This window comes from Cydia strobilella, chromosome 26, assembly GCF_947568885.1.
Source record: "Cydia strobilella chromosome 26, ilCydStro3.1, whole genome shotgun sequence".
Lineage (NCBI taxonomy): Eukaryota > Metazoa > Arthropoda > Insecta > Lepidoptera > Tortricidae > Cydia > Cydia strobilella.
The window spans coordinates 656,805-680,138 of record NC_086066.1 but is presented as its reverse complement, the minus strand read 5'-3'; the positions used below and the strand labels follow the sequence as shown (position 1 = coordinate 680,138).

The following is a 23,334-nucleotide window of genomic DNA, read 5'->3' as shown; positions in this document are numbered from 1 at the left end:
TCAATATCATTTAGTGGGAGGTCTATATCTGTAGTATCATTTGGTTCAAGGTTTATATTTATATCCTCTGGGTCAATATAATTTAGTGGGAGGTTTATATCTGTAGTATTTATACAAGCTATGGTTGTGTCAGTTGGCGGTATATCTACTATGGTGTTAGCTGATGTTACATCAATACATTCTATGGCTGTTTCAGCGGATGCTATATCTATACATTCTATGGTTTGGATTTCAGTTAAAGTTAGGTCCAGGAATTGGTTGGTAGAAGTTAATTTGCGAATATCTTCCAAGACAAGCTGAAAAAAAATTAATATAAAAAAAATTTTACATAGCCTCACTGTTCTGCACGAAACTTAACAATCATGTTAAACAATAAAAAAAAATTAAAAAAAAAGCAAGCAACATGGTTATTATAACAACCATTTATGAAGAATATTAAGCATTTATATTTGTTCCAACCAAATATGTAGTTCTGAAATCATAAAATCTTATAAAAACAACTGTACAAGTGACGTTTTCAATTAAAATGTACCACAATGTCTGTTGTTGATAAGGTTGATTTCAAATTAAAGCTTAATGGAAATGGCGCGGAGATCCGGTATCCGGCCTGTCCGGCCCTTGTTTTAATATCCGGCCGGATACCGGATAGTGACTGCTTCATTTGGGAGTAAACAAATTCGATTTAAGAAACAGTCACAGTCATAATCGTACTATCTGTTGCATAGTTAATAATAAAAAAAAAAAAAAAAAAAATAGTTAATATAGGTGTTAAGTAGATGTAAGTAAACATTGCATATCCATGTCGGGTAACTGTTGGAACAATGTTCTTGTATAAATGTCATCTTCTATACACAGTTTTATGGATGGTATAGAAAGGATCGCAATCTCTTATGGCAGAAATGGCAGAATTGTTGTAAAAGTGACCGCGTTAAGCTTTAAATAATAGTTCCTAATCTCTCCGGTGGCACAAGTTAGGCTCTGGGACATGAGTATAACATGAACCATATAAGGCAACAAATAACCCGACCAAATTACGTAGGTTGTTTTTGGTAGTATTTCGGTGCATGGTGGCGCCGCCTAATTACTGTTTTTTGATGGACACTTTTCATACATAGAGATTTGGCTCCTTTATACAGTCTCTATGCACAGTTTGATAAAGTGTTTAAAGATAAAAAGATAAAATATATTTATTCATGACGATCACAACACAAGTACGAACAGACAACAACAGCAAGTGCACGAAATCATCAAATGTGCATCACGAAATGGACCCAACTTAGCATAATGCTAGCTATGACACACACTATCATCATAGACACAACACACACACACACACACACACACCTGCTGTTTACAATTAAATAGTAATACTAATAATGTGCCTTGATGTAATTTCTTTACTAAACCTAAATTGTGATTTATCTTGTATAGATTAAGCTTTTATTTTTATAATACTGTAAGCTATATATATTACCTAGTATTAGAACAATATCAAAACTTCAGCGTAGGAAGATGTTAATTAAAAATTTGAATTGTCTCAACAGACTCCACAAGATAGGCCTAGCCTAGTGTGGAGATCATAGGTTAATAAAACAATATGTATCATTTTTGGTAAATAAACTATTTTTATTTTTTATTTCATTTATTTTATTTTATAAAGCCAGCGCTGGTCTTCCATAGGGCCCATTCGGTGATGCCATGACAGATTACAAAACATTACAAAAATTGTTTCTATTCTATTTATCTCTAGCTGAGATCCGTCTGGTGAACACTTACATACAATGTAATATAAATAATGTGTACCTTTTCCGTAACCTGGTCTGAGGTTAAACTCTGTTGTGTGTGCAGGCACATGTCTCTAAACGATGCACTTTTAAGCACTTGAGTGCCGCAGTACACACACAGGTACTGCTGAAGGTCCTTGTCAACCTAAAATTGAACTCACAGCTATGTACATTTGCCAAAGGGCAGATGGAAGAATGAAAACATCTTGGATGTCAGGAACACAATTAGATTAAATTAAGGAAATATTAAGAGATTTTTTTTATTGTAAAAAAATAGTCAGTTATAAAGTGATAGTCAGTATTTTATTTTATTTTTATTTATTTTTATGTTATGTTAATACATTTAATAAGTAATATCTGGGAGACCGAGCTTTGCTCGGAAAACATATAAAATCTCAAAAATGCGCGTTTTCCCTGAGATCAGACCTAGCTAGATCGATTTTTCGCCCCCGAAAACCCTCATATAGCAAATTTCATTGACATCGTTGAAGCCGTTTCCGAGATCCCCGAAATATATAAATATATATACAAGAATTGCTCGTTTAAAGATATAAATAAATGGAGATTTAAGGAATCTTTTGACTGCTATCAACAAAATAAACATACACCAACACCTGATTTTTATATTCCAGATACTAAAATAACAGTTTTTTGCCCTATTTTATCAAATATTTGTATAAAAAGTGAGTACAACTGATACAAAAGCAGAATGACTAAAGATAATTGCTGTTTTGACTATTATTGTTTTCTGTGATATTATGATTAGCGTGTATTTTTATTGAATTTGTATGCCAATAGGCACGACATAGTGATACTGAAATATGTATTTAACATCTTGTAACTTACCTATGTTGAACAAATAAATCTTTAAATCTTTAAATCTTTCTTTAATTTTATGCTAATTCAAATTATATATGATGAACAATTTCAAAAGTAAAGATATTGATGAGTTCGCATCACGTGCGCGATTGGTCACTAGTTTTTTTTTTTATACCTCGTCGGTGGCAATCAAGCATACGGCCCGCGTTGGACTGCATGATTGGCTCTCATTCGTGCTGGCCCCATTCTTGGTGCCCGTAACGTCTTTACGAAATAATATAACTAAGTTTAAAAAAACATTTTTTTTTTACTTACATAAATCCCTGTGATATTTGCGAAGGCGTTGGCAAGTTTATATTGATGCATGTTGAACAATTTAACGTCGGTGGACAAGCAGGCGCGACAACACGACAAGGAGTCCTCGTTCGAGGACTCATTTTGTGGTACATCCATAGTGAAATACTGCACTTAAAGCAAATATTGGGTTCTAAAATAGATTAGAATAAATTGATCAATTCTTGACGATTATAGCTAAACTACGTTCAAAATAATATTAGATGGAATACATGATTTACACGATAATAAAGAATAGGCATACATAGGCATGAGAGTAGTCTCCATGCATGAGAGCTTGGCTTACACTGTCAAGTGTCAATGTCACTGTCAGATTAAATGCGTTCGGAATTTTGTCACGTTCGGATAAGAGATATACGAATTTGAAGATTGTACTAGCAATAAACCACTTACGCAAGTCACATAATCCCGTAACTGAAAGACACAAATCCAAACGCTCACTCCACATTCGTGCGCGAATCACGGCGCGAAGCCGCGAACGCGAGTGTGGAGCCGATTTCGCTGATTAGCAACCTGACTCCACACTCGCATTAGCGGCTTCGCGCCGCGATTCGCGCACGACTGTGGAGGGACCGAAAGAAATATCTCTTAAAAGAAATGTCTCTTTCTCGCTCTCACCTATGGGTGAATTTAAATTTAAATGATTTCTGAACGCTAAAAATTTTGACAATGAGAATAGTACAATGACATTGACAGATTTGACAGCCCACAGGTCTCTACAGGTCCACACCACAAATACGTACAGTGTTTTGTATTTTCGCTATTAAAGAGCAAAAAAACAACCAAAGTTACAAAATACTCGTTCTATTTGAAACCCTTATATCAGTGGTAATAATTATCGTAAAGATACAAGTATTTGATAATGGATATGACCCAAAATGAGACAAATCGTAACTCCTTATTGTGTTGTCGTGCCTGCCTATCTACTGACAACAGATTGTTCAATATGCACGAATATCACCTCGTTGACGCCTTTTTATGCATCGTAGGAACTCCTGTAAGTGTTTGCTACTAATTCTAAGTACTGTTAGGGTCTTACAGACCAATGATATAAAATAATTACTGCATATTCGCGGTTGGAAGACTCTCTGTCACTGTCGACGTCGTGCCTCAATGTTCTAACAGATGGCATTAGCTACCTAGATCGCAATAAAAAAAAAAAAAAATTATTTTCAGATAGCTGAGATCCATAAATTGTTAGTTCCAAGACACTTATAAAACTACATTAGTAAACTACCTATTACATAAAAACATATATTTAACATATATTATATAATTAGAAACCTACATCGCGCTTACGGAGCTCCAAATCTCAGTTGCTATATATACTTACTGCTAGCCTTTCTCCACAGACGTTTTCTGGTTGCTCTTAGCATAGGCCTCTCCCATATTCCTCCACGAGTCCCTGTCCAGAGCCTGTCTTCTCCACAAGGCTCCAGCCACCTGCCTGAACTCGTCTTTCCATTCATTCCTCTTTCCGTCTCTTGGGTACAATGTTGTGATGTCTTTAGACCATTTTTCTGTTTTGTACTACTACTTCCGACCAACTCTCAGTGGATTTTGGTCCCCAGGCTTAATATCCGCCTGGAGTACTCTCTATTGCTCCCTCTTCTTTACTACATTATCTGAATCTGAAATAAATGTATGCAAGTATGGAAAACAAATATGTCCAATGTTATTTCACTGTTAGATTTGTAATATTGTCTTCGGTTACCGCGATAGTTACTCATGAAATAAAACTATGAAAACGGATTATATCGCGTATATTGAATTTATAATACATCCCGACGTTTCGAACTCTTTACAACGTGACGCCCGGGTGACACCCATTGACCACGAACGCTGTAAAGAGTTCGAAACGTCGGGATGTATTATAAATTCAATATACGCGATATAATCCGTTTTCATAGTTTTATTTCATGAGTAACTATCATGGTAACCGAAGACAATATTACAAATCTAACAGTGAAATAACATTGGACATATTTGTTTTCCATACTTGCATAGTTTTATTTCATGTTAGATTTGTGTTTGACATATGTCCCTTTTGGATTTTAACTAAACATTTAATCTAGTCGAGAAAATTACTTGAGATCTAGGAGTTTCTATTTAAAGTTGCATTTTAGATTGCATTACTGCTCTGTACCTAATCTTATAAAAATATTGAAAATGACCTGACATTCTATAATCAGTAAAAAAAATGGTTGAGCACAAAAGCCTTTTATGACATGTCAGAATATAATAATAATGATTTAATCTTAATTTAATTTTATATTTTATATTTTTATTAATTATTGGAAATTTGAAATGTGTTGATTATTTTTATATTGTATTATTTTACTTTAATTTAATTAATGATTATTTGAATGAATTGAATATATTATGTAAATCCAATTATGACGTGTAATATGAAATATTATTATAAAGAAATGAGTATGAGTATGAGCATACTCCCCAGGACGCTATCATGTGTTATGGTGCAGAGAAGACTGGTAGCGTTACCTCTTTGGATGGCCAGACTTAGTCTCTGGCCGAAGTAGCTGCCAGCCCTCTCGTCACCAGAGGCTTCAAGTCATAATATATTTCGGGGACCTCAGAAATGGCTCTAAATAATTTGATGAAATTTGCTATATGGCGGTTTTCAGGGGCGAAAAATCGATATAGCTAGGTCTTATCTCTAGCAAAACGCGCATTTTTGAGTTTTTATATGTTTTGGCCAACTGTTGGGCCAACTGGATATGGGAGGCCCAAGGCCGAAGAAAGTGGCAGATTCTGGAAGAGGCCTATACCTCTTAGGAGGGTTCTGGAGTGATCATTAGATATTAGACATTTAGAAAAATTTAGATTGTTTCAACCCAGAAATAAAAGGCTTTTTTATTTATTTTATTTATGTTTTCCGAATAGCCCGGTCTCCCAGATATTGTAAATAATGCTGCTTGCTTTTAAATTGTTATTTCTTATTAATGAAATTAGTAATTTCAATTAAAATAACCCAAATCTTTTTTCTACTCTAGCTTCTGCAGGACACGCTGTCACAACACCTGTGTGTGTACTGTCAAGCGCTGCTGCTCAAATATGTGTCATTCAAGAACATGTGCCTCCGCACACAACAGAGCCTTTTGCCACATCGCTTTAAGGTAGGATATCAGATTCAGGCCCTCAAAGGGATTTTAAGCCTAGAAGAAATAAAAATGATCAATGAAATTAGCGGGCCTCTATTGTTTGACATAATTTTTGAAAGTGTAATAAGTGCATAATTTGGTTTTTCTCAGAAACGCGTAACTTTTTAGGATTGCTATAAAACAAACCTAACCTAACCTAACTTATCTATAGGATAACCCGAGGAAAATCCTGAAAAGTTAAAGGTTTCAGAATTATGACTAATGATAATATGACAATCATTACATTATGACTTTCAATCATTATGTCAAACAAAGGGACCCCGAAATGAGCTGCATCACCAAACTGCCCTGAATGCAATCAAATAGAAGATGTTCACCATGTGTTAATGGAATGTGTCCGCAACGAGGCGCTGAGGAGCGACATGACATTTATCAAAACTACCAACATAGGTAGCTGCAACATCGTCCTGGCATCGCCACTATCAGACGAGGTTAGGATGATGTGCAAGCTATACTTAAAATAAATGTAGTGGTGTAGGTAATATTGCAGTACTACATTATTACTATAGATCCACAGATTTAATATATACGCTAGATGACGCAAATACCACGATTTGTATTGAAACCAAGCGTGCCGACTTTTTCATACAAAATTTACGCATAATATAATTTTAAAATTACTTATCTGTGATAGGAAATATGTTCTTGCCTTTGGGTGCTTGCAGTTTTTGGGCTGTAGCAGTTAATCATCATGCAACGAAGCATTTTTTAATTTTTCACAGACGTCCGGCTGCAACAACTGACGCGCGTGGACTGTAAAGAGCGACGGTCAACCTCGACGTTTGGTCAGGGTTCGGACACGCGAAGTAGATGCATTTGCGTCTTCTATAAATCATTATTGAATGGTGTTCCATGTGTGTGTTGCTTTTGTTTTCGTTCGATTTTAAAAGAAAACAAAATTTAATTCTATTTTATAATACAAATTTGAATGCTGGTTTTTTTATAGGGGTGGGCCGAGAGAGATTAATGTTATGTAGACTCTTTAACTCACAGATTCTAAATATTAGTATCAATGTACAGTCACGCTCCCTGATTGTTGAGCCATTTAGGGTTTTAGCGAAATTAGACATTCCATAGCGTAAGTATTGAACAACCAATTTAGCAAGGAACCTAAATGGAGCGTGATGGTACAATGGGGTTGGCAACTGTCAAAGGTTAACAGAGATGGCGCCATCATAGCTTGCCCCTTTTTAGGGTTCCGTACCCAAAGGATAAAAACGGGACCCTATTACTAAGACTCCGCTGTCCGTCTGTCTGTCACCAGTCTGTATCTCATGAACCATGTTAGCTAGGCAGTTGAAATTTTCACAGATGATGTATTTCTGTTGCCGCTATAACAACAAATACTAAAAAAGTACGGAGCCCTCGGTGCGCGAGTACGACTCGCACTTGGCCGGTTTTTTCTATGAGATTTGGCTTAAAGGGCATCCAGGGCATTAAAAAAAACAAAAATTTGACACAATTCTAGGGATTGACAGGGCAAGTTATGCTGGCGCCATCTGCTAATTATTTCGACCGGCCAACCCCATTGTCACTAATTGTGGTACTATTCATTTTACTTTATCATTTTTCAGTTGGACCCAGATTGTTCGAGACCAAAGGAACCTCCTCACAGATTTTTCAATTTAAGCATAACTCAAGTCGAAATTGTAGACAGCACCATATCAGCACAAGATATAAAAGTCGAACCAAATATAGACACAGTTAATATAGAAAGTCTCATAAGCAATACAGATTTGAAAGTAGAAAATGAAAATAATGATGAAGTAAAGATAAATAATGATACAGATGAAGAATTCGTTGTTGTAAAACATGTTAAAGATATTAAAAGAAGGAAGAGGAAAGTTGGTATTACATTAAGGAAAAAGAAAGAAATAGAAATTGAATTTGATAATGATGAAATAGATATCAGTACTGTTAGTAGTGAAGAAGATTATAAATGTACAGAGAAAAAGAAAAAAGGAAAGGAAAGAAAGACTGCTGCGGTTAAGAAGGATACAATAGAATTGAATACTGATAAAAATAAACTAGTAAAAGAAGTGGTAAGAAAAAGTAAGAAAAAAGTGACCAAGAATACATCGGATGATTCTGCTATTGAGAGTGCTTATTCTGTACAAATTGTACATTTGAGCAAGGTAAGAACCATAGTATTTAGTGTATATACGAGTAGACTAAACTCTTAGTATATATTTGACTCCAAATCACATCACATAATAAGTAAAAATACTACCGTACAGAAAGGAAACTTCCTACAAAACCAAAGTTTGACAGCGGTTCAGGGACGAATCATGCTGTCCCTTTCTAATTTCTCTCTCTCTCTCTCTCTCTCTCTCTCTCTCTTTTTTAGAGAGCCCTTTTCTACCCTTTGGGTGTAGGCCTCGTTCGTTTTGCGCCATTCGTCGCGGTTCTAATATATGGCACTATTCCTTTCGGCTAATTAGGGTTGTCAAAACTCAAGTAATTATCTTATCTGTGGTTGAGCACGCAAAGGGAAGTCAAGTTGTGCCAACCCTAATAATTGCTCGGAGCAATGCTGAGCCGAACGGAGCCGAGAATGCCCGAACGCTCTAGTTTTCTACCCCTGACCACATGACTGATCTGACATGTATCACTGACAGTTTTAGTTCGTTCTAACGAGTAATATATTTGTAGGAGGAGCAGCTGGAAGAGATCGCATCGCGCAAAAAGTCCCGGAACTACTTGGAGTCCCGGTTCCGGTGCGAGGACTGCGGGAAAGGCTTCGATTCGGAGTCGGCCTTCAATAACCATCTAGTTCGGCACAGCCCCGTATGTTATAGTGATTCTCAGATCACATGTGATATGATCTTATGTTATTTCGATTATCATAGGCTATGTGACGTCAGAATAAAAATAGATATGGCGGAATTAGAACCCAATGCTGCGCGAAATTAAAAAAAGTTGCAAACCTATCGAGTAAGGTATTAAAATAAATAGGTTTGAAAGACGATTAAAAACTGTAGGTTCCATTTGAGACATGTTTTTAATTTTTGCTTATTTAAATAAAATGTTTTGTACATGATCTTATAAACCGTTTTATCCTCCTGTCTCACGTGTTGTTGGAATGCGTCCGGAATTCGGACTTGAGAAAAAGATTTTTAGGTAGTCTGGGCTCTATGCACAATGGACAGATCAATTGTTGTATGGCAGAGCCTATATCGGACAAAGCAATCAGTGTTTACCACTTTATTGACCTCTCCCTTGAGTAGGGAACTATGAAAGCACCCATGAGGCTGACATGTTCACCTAGAGTGTCCAAAGCCTCTATGAAAACTAGATAAAAAAAAACCTATTAAAAGAAGAAAAAATAATAATATTAAAAACTGCAAAAATGACTCTGGGACTTAGGAGGTTAAAATATCGCAGAAGAATATTTTTTACAAGCTTTTTATTAACTTGCAATGTACCTATGTAAGATGTAAGTATATATGTATGTACGGGTCAAATCTTGCAAGTTAAATTTGACCCACTTCCCGATTTCCAATGAAGCTGAAAATTTGCATACACATGTAAGTCGGGTGACAATACAATATTATTTATTGTAATCGTTTATTGCAGACAAATAGTCCATATTATGTACCTACACACTATTTACAAGTAGAATTAAAAATTATTAAAAATAATCAATCACAAAATTCATAAACCAAGTCAAATAAATATAAATAAACGAACAATTAAATCATTAAAAAAATTAAATTAAAATTGAAATAAAAATTAAAAATATTAAAATTCAAAAATTCAAAATTACAAATTTAAAATTATTATATATGTATATGCATTTGTATTATATGATCTTTTATACGAATAAATATAATATGGAGTTAAGTTATATAAAGGGGATATGTCAAAATTTATAAGCATATACTAATTCCACAGACAATATAACTCTATATTGTCTGTGCTAATTCTAACGATAATTTTGAAATTTTGAAAATATTATGGTACCGTCGAACTGATCTGATGATGGATACAGGAGGTGGCCATAGGAACTCTGTGATAAAACAACGCAACCTAATTTAATTGTTTGGGGTTTTGGATTTTTCGAATTGTCTCGATGAGTATTAGTTGCCTGTGGAAAGAAAAGTACAGTCAGCGTTAAAAACATTTACCAAAAACGATTTTTTACCGAAAACTTATTTTTTTGTTGTAGAGCTCCGGTGTGCTCGTATGTGAGATTTGCGCGATGCGCTTCAACGTGAAGTGCCGTCACCAAAAGCACCAGGAGTCCCACCGACTCAAGTTCATTTGCAAGTTCGGAGAAAACTGCAAATTTGTCTCTCGGGACAGGTATGTTATCGCAATAACCCAAACCCAAACACCTGCGATATATGCTGCATTGTAAACCCTTACGTTTGCAATATGTGCTTCGTGCGGCATCGGCAGCGACCACAAAATGCATGTTTGGTAAATTTAAATACCATAAATTCAATATTTTTTCTATTTTTTTCCTGGACAACTAATCGTAACCATGGCAACAAGTGACACTAAAAATTGATCTGACGCCTGCGATATATCGTCGCTATACTTACTCAACCTCATATCTGCAACAATCATTTGATGGAAATGTCGCTTTTCTTTCATTCGGAATACGGGTGTTTTTGTCATCAAATGAGTGTTGCAGATACGAGGTTGAGTAAGTATAGCGGCGATATGCTCAGTTGTAAACCATATGCCTGCACTATATGCTGTGTATCCTCAAAGAAAATTGCAGCAGAAACATCGACACGCACTGGCTCAAGTTCATTTGCAAGTGCAGTTTTGCATCCCGAGACAGGTTAGTTTTTATTTAAAAAACCCATACGCCTGCGAAATATGCAGCATGAGGTGAAAGTAACGTAGTCCGTAGTAGCGTCATAACTTCCACCAGTGACAGTTCGTTTACAAGTTCCACAGCTAAAACTTTGTCGCACGGGATAGGTTAGTTATCCTATCTACTGCCAACTAACTTGTTTATAAAATTACAGGGCGCATGCAAAAAATCATCACGCCATGCACGCGGGCAAGACTTTTGAATGTCAACACTGCGGAAAGACCTTCAAGTAAGTGATTTTTACGTATTTTACAAGCTTTTTATTAACAATACAATGTACCTATGTATCTACGAATATGTAACTATGTTGGTACGGGTCAAACCTTACAAGTTAAATTTGACCCACTTCCCGACTTCCAATGAAGTTGAAAATTTGCATACACATGTAAGTCGGGTGACAATCCAATATGATGGTACCATCGAGCTGATCTGATGATGGAGACAGGTGGCCATAGGAACTGTGATAAAACATCGAAACCGAATTGCGTTTGTGGTTTTTAGAATTGTCTCGATGAGTATTAGTTGCCTGTGGAAAGAAAAGTACAGTCAGCGATAAAAGCTTGTACCAAAAATGTTTTTTTTTTTGCCAAAAAATTTTCAAATTTGCTTTAATTGTAACTTATCCGTTCAGTAAAAGCACGACGTACCTGACGCACGTGCGGCTGTCGCACCCCGCCATGAACGTGGCATGCGACGTGTGCGGCGAGACGTTCGTCAGCCAGAAGGGGGCGCTGCTGCACAAGAACAGGATGCATCCCGAGGTCTGTAAAAAACTCCTCGCATACATCCTCTAGATCAAGGCTCGGAAACCGGTTACATTTCCAAACCGTTATCATGTACTTGGCGCAAAACCTTTTAATGTCGGTTTCGCTCGTAAAACCCTTATTTTTAACCGGTTTTTAGGAGAACGTTCCCATAAAGTTCTTGTTAGATTGACCGGTTTAGAACAATAAGAGCCGGTTTCTTTCTATTTTGGTGTCTTTATTTACGCGGCACACCACCAGGCCGGCCGGGCTAATAGTCGCTTGTCGAATAAACCGGTTTATTTAGGTTACAATAAAGTTCTTATAACGTTCGCGTTCTTATGAAAGTTTGGAGGAAAACCGAAATCCGGAAAACCGGTTCCTGAGTAAAAACTGAGTCCTACATTTATGGACTATAAAATAATTCGAAATAGGTAATTTCGAAGTTTTTGCTAGAAACCGGTTCCGATCCCTGCCTTGACATAAATTTTTATACCCAATAAACATTTCAGAATGCGAAACCTCAAAAATATAAATGCCCTATATGCTCAGCCACCTTCCTAAGTGTCTCTGCGCTGAACACACACACAGACACGGCCGGCGAGCACGGAGACCTGCGGCCGTGCGAGCAGTGCGGCGAGAACTGTGCGAGCGAGGACGCGCTAAATAAGCACGTGAAAGAGGCACATCCGACTGAGACGCATCGGTGTGAAGAGGTTTGTATAGTTTGTCAAAGGACTGTCTCATTTTAAACATAGACAGAGAGAATCATACTATCTTCATCTTACACTAGTAGTAGCAGCCATAAGAAAAGGATGTGTATAGTTTTTTTGTTCTTATTTACTGACAAGATTTGCTTGACCAACTATATTTCGCATACATACTTTTGTTTTTTAGGGTTCCGTACCCAAAGGGTAAAAACGGGACCCTATTACTAAGACTCCGCTGTCCGTCTGTCTGTCTGTCACCAGGCTGTATTTCATAAACCGTGATAGCTACACAGTTGAAATTTTCACAGATGATGTATTTCTGTTGCCGCTATAACAACAAATACTAAAAAGTACGGAACCCTCGGTGCGCGAGTCCGACTCGCACTTGGCCGGTTTTTTTTAAATTAGTACAGGGTCGATCGAAGTATTTTATAAATGGCGCTAGCATAGTTTTTACCTGTTAATTCTACGAATAGTGTCAAATTCTCGATTTTTAAAATACTTTTATGGTCTGGATGCCTTGTGTGTGTGTGTACCCTTTAAGCCAAATCTAATAGAACAACGAGAGACAGGTAAAACCTATGCTGGCGTCATCTATAAAAAAACCGGACAAGTGCGAGTCGGACTCGCCCACCGAGGGTTCCGTACTTTTTGGTATTTGTTGTTACAGCGGCAACATAAATACATCATCTGTGAAAATTTCAACTGTCTAGCTATCACGGTTCATGAGATACAGCCTCGTGACAGACAGACGGACAGCGGAGTCTTAGTAATAGCACAAAATAAGTAATAGTATTATCATACAGAACGGCCACGCCCCGCCCCGCCCCGACTCGAGTTACCTCGCCCCGCGACAGCAGATTGACGGCCGATTGCCGGCCGCTCAGTGCTATTTTTAAGCAACTTACTCACACTATGACGCATGCCGCGCGTACAGACGTGCCGTTCACACATAAAAACGTGATTTTTGATGTATAGCGTGTCCGCCCTGTGGTGATAGGTCCCGTTTTTAACTTTTGGGTACGGAACCCTAAAGGGGTCATATCTTTTTTACAGTGTTTCCTTTTATCTATGGATGGTATAGAAAGGATCGCAATCTCTTATGGCAGAATTGTTGTAAAAGTGACCGCGTTAAGCTTTAAATAATAGTTCCTAATCTCTCCGGTGGCGCTAGTTAGGCTCTGGGACATGAGTATAACATGAACCATATAAGGCAACAAATATCCCGACCAAATTACGTAGGTTGTTTTTGGTAGTATTTCGGTGTATGGTGGCGCCGCCTAATTACTGTTTTTTAATACAGTTGCTCAAAAAGTGGTACTTTTTGTGGCTGCGTAGCGTGTGAGAAGCTCAATTTCTCGAACTAGTGCTTTTTACTTTTTAGTTCCAAACTATAGTTTCGAAACGCAGTTTTTATGTAATTTAGCTTGAGCAGGTACTGGGGCCTCACTCGTTACTCCTCGGTGTCGTTGAGCAACCCGCGCCGGGCCCGCGGCGGCCGCGGCCGGGGCGCGCACGAGTATGAAGGTATCGCGGGCTGCGGCAGCTCAACTATCAAGGGCTGTATACGTACTTTTGGTTTTGGTTTGGTTTGGTGGTATGATTCTACTAATGATATATTAATTTATTATTTTTTCGCAATTGTATTAAAAAACGTCGTTTACAACACGTGTGAAATGTCTTTTCACACTAGTTGTAAAATGTACTATTTTGATGGACACTTTTCATACATAGAGATTTGGCTCTTTTATACAGTCTCCATGCTTTTATCTAAACAGTGCAACATGATATTCCGCACTGCCGCATCATACGACACGCACCACCGCCGCAAGCACCTCAACCAGCAGAGCCGGCGGCCGCGGCACTCGGCGCGCAAGAAGTACGCCGGCAAGCCGCGCCGCCCGGGGCAGTTCGTGTGCGAGCAGTGCGGCCGGATCAAACCGGTAATCAAAATATTTTCCATCTCTCCTGTTCGGAAAGTTCACCTTTCGTAGGCTGATAGCCGGGAAAAATTGCTTTTTCCCCTCACTAGCTCGGAAAGTTGTCTTTTATCCTTCAAAACAAGCGGGGAAAAACGCGTTTTATCCACTAGTGGGGAAAGTAATTTGACCTTGGATGGAGCGTGTTTAAGTAGCTTGACAGACGACAAAACGTAAAACGCTCATGATAATGGTTCGTTCGATATTAATTATCATTAAATAAATGGTTTGAGAATCTAATAAAAAATGCCAAATTTTGCTTTATTTAATGATTTTAAGTCATAAACCTTAAAATTCCATAAGAAACGTTTGTTTTTTTGTAATGATGTTAAATATAATTCTAAACGCACAAGTTGAGTCGATGCAATTTCAAAACGCATCGTTGACATTTCATACGTCAGAAATGTCAACATTGTCAACAAATTTTTTACTTAAAAACTTTTCTCACCGACTCGCGTAAAAATACACAACTTCCAGAGTTTTCTGTTATAATATCGTAAACAAATGAGTGATTCCAGTGATGAAGATGATCTAACGCCTGTGGATGTTGCACTTTCCTCGCTATAGTGAGGGGAAAAGTTTTGTGTTACACACGGGTGCAAATGTATTTTACCTCTCGTGTGTTCTTTATTCTTTTATTCTTTATTCAAACAAACACAAGTATAAGTTTACAGCGACCTACGCCAAGACACTTATACTGTTAATACATAGTCAGTATCATAAACATGTATACATTTTTCGAACTACGAGTATCTCTAGGAACTTAAATTAAACATACATACTACAAAGTTACATAGGTAGAGTTTAAAAAAATCCTGACACTACTTTGTAAGGAGGGCCACTTGTCTGCGAATATGTCTGCGTTTTGGATTGAAGCTAAGAAGTTATTTAGTAATTCTATTGCTCGGTACGTGGGTGCGTTTGAACCGTGATAGGTGCGGACATTTGGATATGCGAAAAGGTTTCTGGCTCTACGTGCGCTACGCCCTACTGCAGCTATGTAGTTCTCTGGGGTAAAAATACGCATACGCTCCAGAACAGATGGGTTGTCAATTTGATTTCTTAGAAGTAGACAGTAGTGTAAGGCAAGCGTTTGCTTACGCCTTAGCTCGAGAGACTCCAACCCTACCATTCCCAGTACAAAGGATGACGGAAATAAGTACGGGTAGTATCCATAATACCTTTTGTAAAGATGTCTAGTAAATTTACGTTGGACGCGCTCGACCATGATGTTATACTTTGCTTCCCGAGGGTCCCATGCGATGGAACTGTACTCAAGCTTGCTACGGACATAGGCATTATATAGAATTATTGCAATTTTTGGGTCACGAAACTCTGAAGTCGTTCTTATAATGAACCCTAAAATTTTGTAGGCACTTTTGCAGATATTTATAATGTGAGAGTGCATGTTTAGCTTAGTGTCGAGTGTTAACCCTAGATCTTTTATTTCTGTTACTCGGTCAAGGGGAATGTTTGTAAGAGTATATGTCTGGAGGATAGGATCTAGAGACCGGCTAAAACTTATTACTTTGCACTTAGATTCATTTAGGTACAAGCGGTTTGTTTTACTCCAGCTGTCGACCTCGTTGATTGTTTGCTGTAGTACCGTACAGTCGGATGCATTTACGACCGGTTGAATTATTTTAAGATCATCCGCATAGAATAGTGATTCCACACCTGATATATTACTTGGTAGATCATTAACCATTATTAAGAAAAGAGTAGGCCCCAGAGTGCTACCTTGACTAACCCCGGAACGTGTGTAATACCTTTCAGATTGGTAACAGTTTAATTGGACATATTGTTTGCGGTTCCTGAGGTAGTCAGAGAAGAAAATAAGAAGTTGAGGGGTGAAACCTAAAGCTGATAGTTTGCATAGGAGAGTATCATTGTAAACTAAGTCGAAGGCTTTCTTAAAGTCAAAATAAACAACATCAACTTGTCGTGCAGTATCCATTTCGCGTAAAACGCTATCGAAGAAGCAGATGTGGTTGGTGGTAGTTGATCGGGAAGCGCGAAATCCATGTTGACAATCTACTAATTTACGATTTATCTGATTGAGTAAACAGTGGTTTAGAATGGTCTCAAACACTTTACCAAACACGGACAATACAGCAATGGGCCTGAAGTTTGTGATATCAGAAGACTTGCTTATCTTAGGAATTGGGGTCACTCTTGAGACCTTCCATTGGGATGGGTATACGCCCAGCTTAAGCGATAGGTTGTATATGTGAAGTAGCGAGTGTTCTAACACATATACACAGTCCTTGACTAAAAACGGGGGTATACCATCAGGCCCAGCTGACGACTTAGGTTTGAGTTTCCGAATAGCGGCTCTAATTTCTGAAATACTGATCGTTGGGATAGCAATTATAGATTCATTGTTATTACCAGCCTCCCGTTCCGCCTTTTTGGGATCTAGTTGTGGAGCTTCAGGTTGGAATACTGAGCTGAAGAAGGACGCAAAAGCATCGACTGCTTCTTGATCAACGACTGTTTTACCTTTATATATGTATTCAGATATTTGATTTCTATTCTGTTGTTTACTTTTGACGTATTTCCAAAATTCTTGAGGGTTTTTACTTATATTACATTCAATATCGTGAAGATATTTTTTATAATATTTGTTAATTAGCTCCTTTACTTGAGACCTGTAATATTTAAACATTTCGAGGTTAAATTGTAGGCCTAATGATTTAAATTTCTTTAAGTGATAGTATTTTAGTTCGATATATTTTTTCATTTCCGGAGTGTACCACGATGGATATGTATATACTTTAGTTTTGGGTAGACGTTTGGGCACAGTAACATTGAAAACGCCGTAGAGTTTTTTGTAAAAAACGTCCACTGCAGAATCAATGTTGTCTGTATTAAGAACATCAGACCAGTCAATAGACTCTAGCTCTGTATACAAGACAGGGAAATCAGCTTTAAAAAAAATTCCATCCGGTCGGAGCATCACTATGTTCAACACTACGCGGTAAAGGTAGGGCCCGCCTTGCCTGTCCTCTTGGCAGGGTGACAGTCACTCCTAAAGGTGGATGATATGGATCTATAGGTATCAACGGCTCTACATCACTACCCACGCACACATCACTGAGACTAGTTAAAACTAAATCCAAAATGCCACCATATTCGTTACAAATTTTGTTTAATTGCCTAAGTTTGCAAAATTCAGTGAAACAATTAAATTGGTCAACTACAGTTTTTGTGCAGGAGGAGAGGTTGAAGTCACCAATAATTATGGATTTTATAGCAGAAAAAGTGCAAATTGCATTTTCGATACAAGTCAGTACTGCAAGAAATTGATTACTATTATAATTTGGCGGTATGTATGCCACACATATAAGTATTTTATTATTTTTAATATGAAGTGTAACAAATAATAGTTCCATGTCTGATGACCAGCCATCAATTTGCGTTACTAACTGAGGTTTGTATTTATCTTTCGCTGCTAGAAGTACTCCTCCCCACCCCGCGTCACCTGCCCTATCCTTACGGAACACGGTGTAGCCTGGTGGGAAGAGCTCAGCATCTTGTATCGAGCTCGTTAGAAATGTTTCCGTGAGCGCAAAAATGTCACAGGCACTTGCGAGGGCATTTCTATAAAAGAGCGAGGTTCGGCTACGTAGTCCCCTAACATTTTGGTATATTAATTGTATTCTTGTAAAGCGGTTATTGCTATGTATTGTTTTGGTCTGCGTAATTTTGTCGAAAGGGCTGATTCCAAGGTTTTACACATACGTCTTTTGGCCAGTTATCAGGGATCATAATTCTATCAACCATACTCGATGGCACAGTGAGCTTAAATGAAGCATATTGACCGCGGGATTTAAGACACTCAACTTTGAATGTGTCACAATCATAACCTGTGATAACTTTTAAGTGATCTTTAACTACATCTTCAGGGGTTCCCAACTTTACATAATATAGGTGAATTTGTCTCATCCATTCAGACGCTTGGAGTTGAGAAATGCAAGTGGTAGCACAGCCCCGTGTGATTCCCTTTAGTGACTTTCTATGGTCGTTAATTTCTGACAGGCCATTTTGGGTTGGATTTGTTTTGCTAGATGTTGATGGCGGTACCTTAAGCGGTGCGGCAGGAGTGGTAGACACTTGTTTGTCTTTATTTTTGTTAGGTTTGGAATTGTTGGTTGTTCTTGCCTTAGGACTGGAGCGAATAATAATGGGCTGGACTGGTAGTAGGACAGGAGAAGCTGGCGTGGTGGTGGTGGTCATAGCGGCGGCAGCAGCGGCGTACGATGGATAAGTATTGGTAGTGGCGGTGGTGGTAGCAGAAGCTGCTACGGGAGCAGCGGGGGTGAAGGTGAAGGCAGGGACAGGTTTAGCGACGGGACCGGTAGCTGCAATGGGACCATTGTGCTCACTTATTCCTGTAACATTATTATGCAGTAAGGCAGTAATCTTATTAATAAGTGTCGGGATTAATTCTTCTGACACCCTCTTGCAAATTTTATCGACTAGGCGTTCACTGAATGATTCTTCAATCTCCTGGCGTACAATTGATCGAATACTTTCAAAGTAGAGAATATCGTCGCGGAAAGTCTCATTGAAACGTGTTGAAACACTCGCGGGTAAAATACTACTTTGCACCCTTGTATAACAAATAACTATTCCCGCCCTAGGGTGGAAAGTAATTCTAATATAAATATGCCTGGCAAAACTTTTAATTTTTCGAATTGTTAAAATTTTACCGTAATCGTCAACTAATTTAATTTACAGTACATATGGTGCTACTTTTTCGCACTAGTTCGTAAAATAGCACTTTTCGTGCATATGTCGAAAGTTTAAAGGGCCATATGTACTGTAAAACGTTGTACGATACACGTGCGAATAGGTAATTCGCAACTCGTGTCGATTTAAAACACTCCATGCGGTCGTGTTTTAATTTATCGCCGCTCGTTTCGAATTTCCTCTTTTCCGCATTTGTATCGTAAATAACTATTCATTGTTGTTATGTGGTTGACCTATAATTTGTTCTAAAGAAATATACTTACCAATAATAAACAGTTTGTTTAATGATTTGGTCTAAAGAAATATATTTACTTACCATACTTACCAATAATAAACCTACATTTCTTGTGTTTGACTTTCCTCGTAGTCGAAATGAAAAGTAGAGTGTTTAACTCGGGTAAAAATAACCATCTCACATATATTTCGGGTGAAATGGTTCACTTTCCACCCTTGGTTAACAATTTACTAAATAATTTCTTTATTCAGACATTAAAAAAGTAAGGGTAACATTCGATTCCTTACATTTTATCCAAAAAAAGATTGTATGGCAACTATATACATAAACGCAATATTTCACCGACAAAAACGCAATTTTCTTGTTTTGGCTCTCTCTCTCTCTCTCTTAGTGACCTTGACGTCACCTTCACTTATCGTTTTGTTAGGAGCGTTTCGCGAGTGAGGTATGACTGTCGGACTTTGACCTTTGACTATCATTTCTGACTTTTTAATTGCTTTAATGCAATGGGTCCCATATAGACATTTGATCCTAAAAACAAACCTGATCGATTGATACCATTAATGAAAATTTGTCATCTAGCCTATTATTGAACCCGCTTACAAAATTTCACGAGAATCGGTTGAGAACTTCGACCTGTTAACGAAAGCATTTCTAACCAAGCTGAAAAGTAGACTTTCGCTTCGCTCGGCTTTCAAGAACAAATACCAATATTTTAAGCATCTGCATAACTTCAAACTTTTTAAACTATGTAAGTGATGAAATACGTTTATATATTTTTTATTAATTATCGTGACAGAACGCAGCCTTGCTGCGGTACCATCAGCGCATACACGAAGGCGTGAAACCATTCGCCTGCGAGCACTGCCCCAAGGCCTTCACGTTGAAGTCCTCGCTAGTTGTAAGTATTGACTAATGAATGTTACATAGTAAGTTGTAAAATAGACGAAGAAACTTCACTAGAGTCGGACGAAGCTAGATATAGATTATAATTATGACTATTAACATAGGTCTGGAAGGTGGTTTCAAATTGTGATAAAACAACATTTTCATCAACGTCCTAACCACTAAACCACCGTGCCACAGCCAATCCTGCTTCAATATTGCGTTAGTCCGCTCTTAACAATGTTTGCTTGTGTATGCAGTGGCACACGCGGACGCACACAGGCGAGAAACCATACCAATGCGCCGAATGTCCACGCGCCTTCAGCTCCAAAGCCAATTTCAACAGACACCACAAAACAGTGAGTACGCTCGTAGTGGCACCGGTTTATATTAATCTTCTTATTTGTAAATACATTTAGCGAATTTAATTGACATTTACAGATATACCTTTTCAGATATTGTCTATGATATCTGGTTTATTTGTCTGTCATAGTTTCCCTATGCAAAAAAATCTGATGCTAAAGTCAATGTCCACACGTGTCACAATGTGTTTTGACGACCGGTCTGGCGTAGTGGGTAGTGACCCTGCCTATGAAGCCGATGGTCCTGGGTTCGAATCCCTGTAAGGGCATTTATTTGTGTGACGAGCACAGATATTTGTTCCTGGGTCATGGATGTTTTCTATGTATTAAAGTATTTGTATATTGTGTATATCGTTTTCTGAGTACCCACATCACAAGCCTTATTGAGCTTACCGTGGGACTCGGTCAATTTGTGTAAGAATGTCCACATAATATTTATTTATTTATGTATGTCCGAATTTATTCCGTGATCGATGTTCCGTTGCTTATCGGAGGTTTTAAATTTATATTTATACATAGTCTGTCAGGTAGAAAAAAGGCGCGAAATTAAAAGTTTTGATAAGAGATGAAATGAAATGAAAGCATTTATTTCGGATACAAATAATCCATATTATGTTAGTAGTAACTTATATTAGGTGTGTTAGTAGAAAGTATAATTATAATTACAATTCACATGCACGGACATCCAGTGAGCGAGGATAGGGCTGTCCATCCTCTCAGCGATCACCTTCAGGAGAGTGTTGGTACTGCCCCGCACGCGTTCGCCCAGGGACGCCACGCGCTTGCGCAGCACGGCTTGAAAACCGTCAGTTCTCCACGCGGCGAACATTCCTGACGCGCTGCAGCGCCAGGGCAGCCCCAACAACCCCCTGAAGGCGTTATTGTACTGGACGCGCAGAGCACTGGGGGCTTTTTTGGTATAGTCACTCCACAGGTTGCACGTGTATAGGTTTTGGCAATACGTTTTGAACAGGGTTATTTTCACCTCAGTAGAACAACGCGCAAACCTGCGAGAAAGCATGTTACACCTTACTGAACTCGTCGTGTCTACAATTTTGCCGTTCTATTTACATTTTATCTACAGGTCCACCTAGGGATCCGCGGCCACTTCCCGTGCTCGGTGTGCGGGCGCGTGTTCACGACGCGCTCGGACGCGCGCGTCCACACCGGCGCCGTGCACCGCGGCCTGCCCTGGCCCAAGCGGGACCGCTCCAGGAAGATCAAGAAACACGTAGATGACTTAGATAATAAATGAGATTAAAATAGTAAAATGGTAGTTTTTTTTCTCTCTCTAATCTTAAAATAAACAGCCTACCATGGCTATGTATCATCGGTAATAAGTTATGGATTAATTATTTGGGGAAATGCTGTAGACAGAACGCGCTCGGACGCCCGCGTTAACACCAACGCCGTGCACCGCGGCCTGCCCTGGCCCAAGCGGGACCGCTCCAGGAAGACCAGGAAACACATAATAGACGATTAGATAATAAATGAGATTAAAATAGTGAAATAGTAGTTTTTTTTTCTCATTTCTACTACTACTTAATGGCGCAGCGACCCAAAATGAGTCTTGGCCTCCGACACGAGTAAACGCCAGTTGTCTCGACCCTGCGCAATCTCCCGCCAGTTATCCGCTTGAAGGTCGCGCAAGTCCGCTTCAACCACATCGCCCTAGCGATACCTAGGACGCCCGACCGGCCTTCGCCCTACCGAGCGTCCCAGATATACCCTTTTAGCGCCGCGATCCTCATCCATTCTTATTACGTGGCCAAGCCAGCGGAGGCGGTGGGCTTTTGTCTCACCGATAATATTGGTTTTCTCATTTCTACTTAAGCTAATCAAAATGACAGATGAAAGTTAATAATGCCTTGGTATCCTAGTATCACAGTCATTCTTGCAGTTTTGAATTTGATTCTTTTATAGTTTAAAATTCGATTGAGTTAAAAATTATATCGGGACTTAGTGCCATTTGCTCCATTCTACTAACCCGAGGTTCCCAACAAGTTAAACCTGGAGTTACCAGTATAATTTGACATTGGGTTAACGGTTAAATCGCTTAATTCCGGGTTAGTGGGATGGTGCAAGTGGCGCTAGGGGCATAAATGGTGTTTAGTTTTAAGTTTATATAATAAATTATGTATGTTAGTCTGTAAGGTATTTGTATTGTTCTTGTCTGATTTAAAATTTTAAATAAAATAAACTAGGTACTCGCTCAATCTCAAGAGCCCAACTTATTAACAAGTTTGAGAACAAATCAAATTATTTTTTAAATATTTTGATTTGTGTTTTTTTAAAGTAGTCACACTACTATATATAAATTAAAAACTGTAATAGCATATATTAAAGAAAAAGTGACGAAGCCCTCCAGTGGTGAAGGCCGGATTCGAACCGGCGTCTTTAGCTATCGCGGCTAACGCCATGAACCCCTAGGCCACCTCGCCACGAGTCGTCGTGGTGGCGAGGTGGCCTAGGGGTTCATGGCGTTAGCCGCGATAGCTAAAGACGCCGGTTCGAATCCGGCCTTCACCACTGGAGGGCTTCGTCACTTTTTCTTTAATATATGCTATTACAGTTTTTAGCCCAACTTATTGCTTAGACTGGACCAAAGTAACTCTACATAGCATTTACAACGACAAGTGTGGCAATGTCGTCATTAATGTCAAACTTCTATGAAAATATGACGTTTATGACACTGCCT

At 38.5% G+C, this 23,334-nt stretch overlaps 1 protein-coding gene across 1 annotated transcript; it reads left to right on the top strand.

The window, feature by feature from the left end:
- Positions 1-6,465: 6,465 nt before the first annotated feature.
- Positions 6,466-21,891, top strand: LOC134753012 (zinc finger protein ZFP2-like). The gene is made up of 11 exons (XM_063688773.1): positions 6,466-6,570; positions 7,714-8,274; positions 8,792-8,926; positions 10,308-10,444; positions 11,122-11,196; positions 11,599-11,728; positions 12,223-12,426; positions 14,199-14,363; positions 20,189-20,290; positions 20,535-20,633; positions 21,721-21,891. The coding sequence occupies exons 1-11, from the start codon at positions 6,466-6,468 to the stop codon at positions 21,889-21,891; spliced, it is 1,884 nt and encodes a 627-aa protein (XP_063544843.1).
- Positions 21,892-23,334: the final 1,443 nt, after the last annotated feature.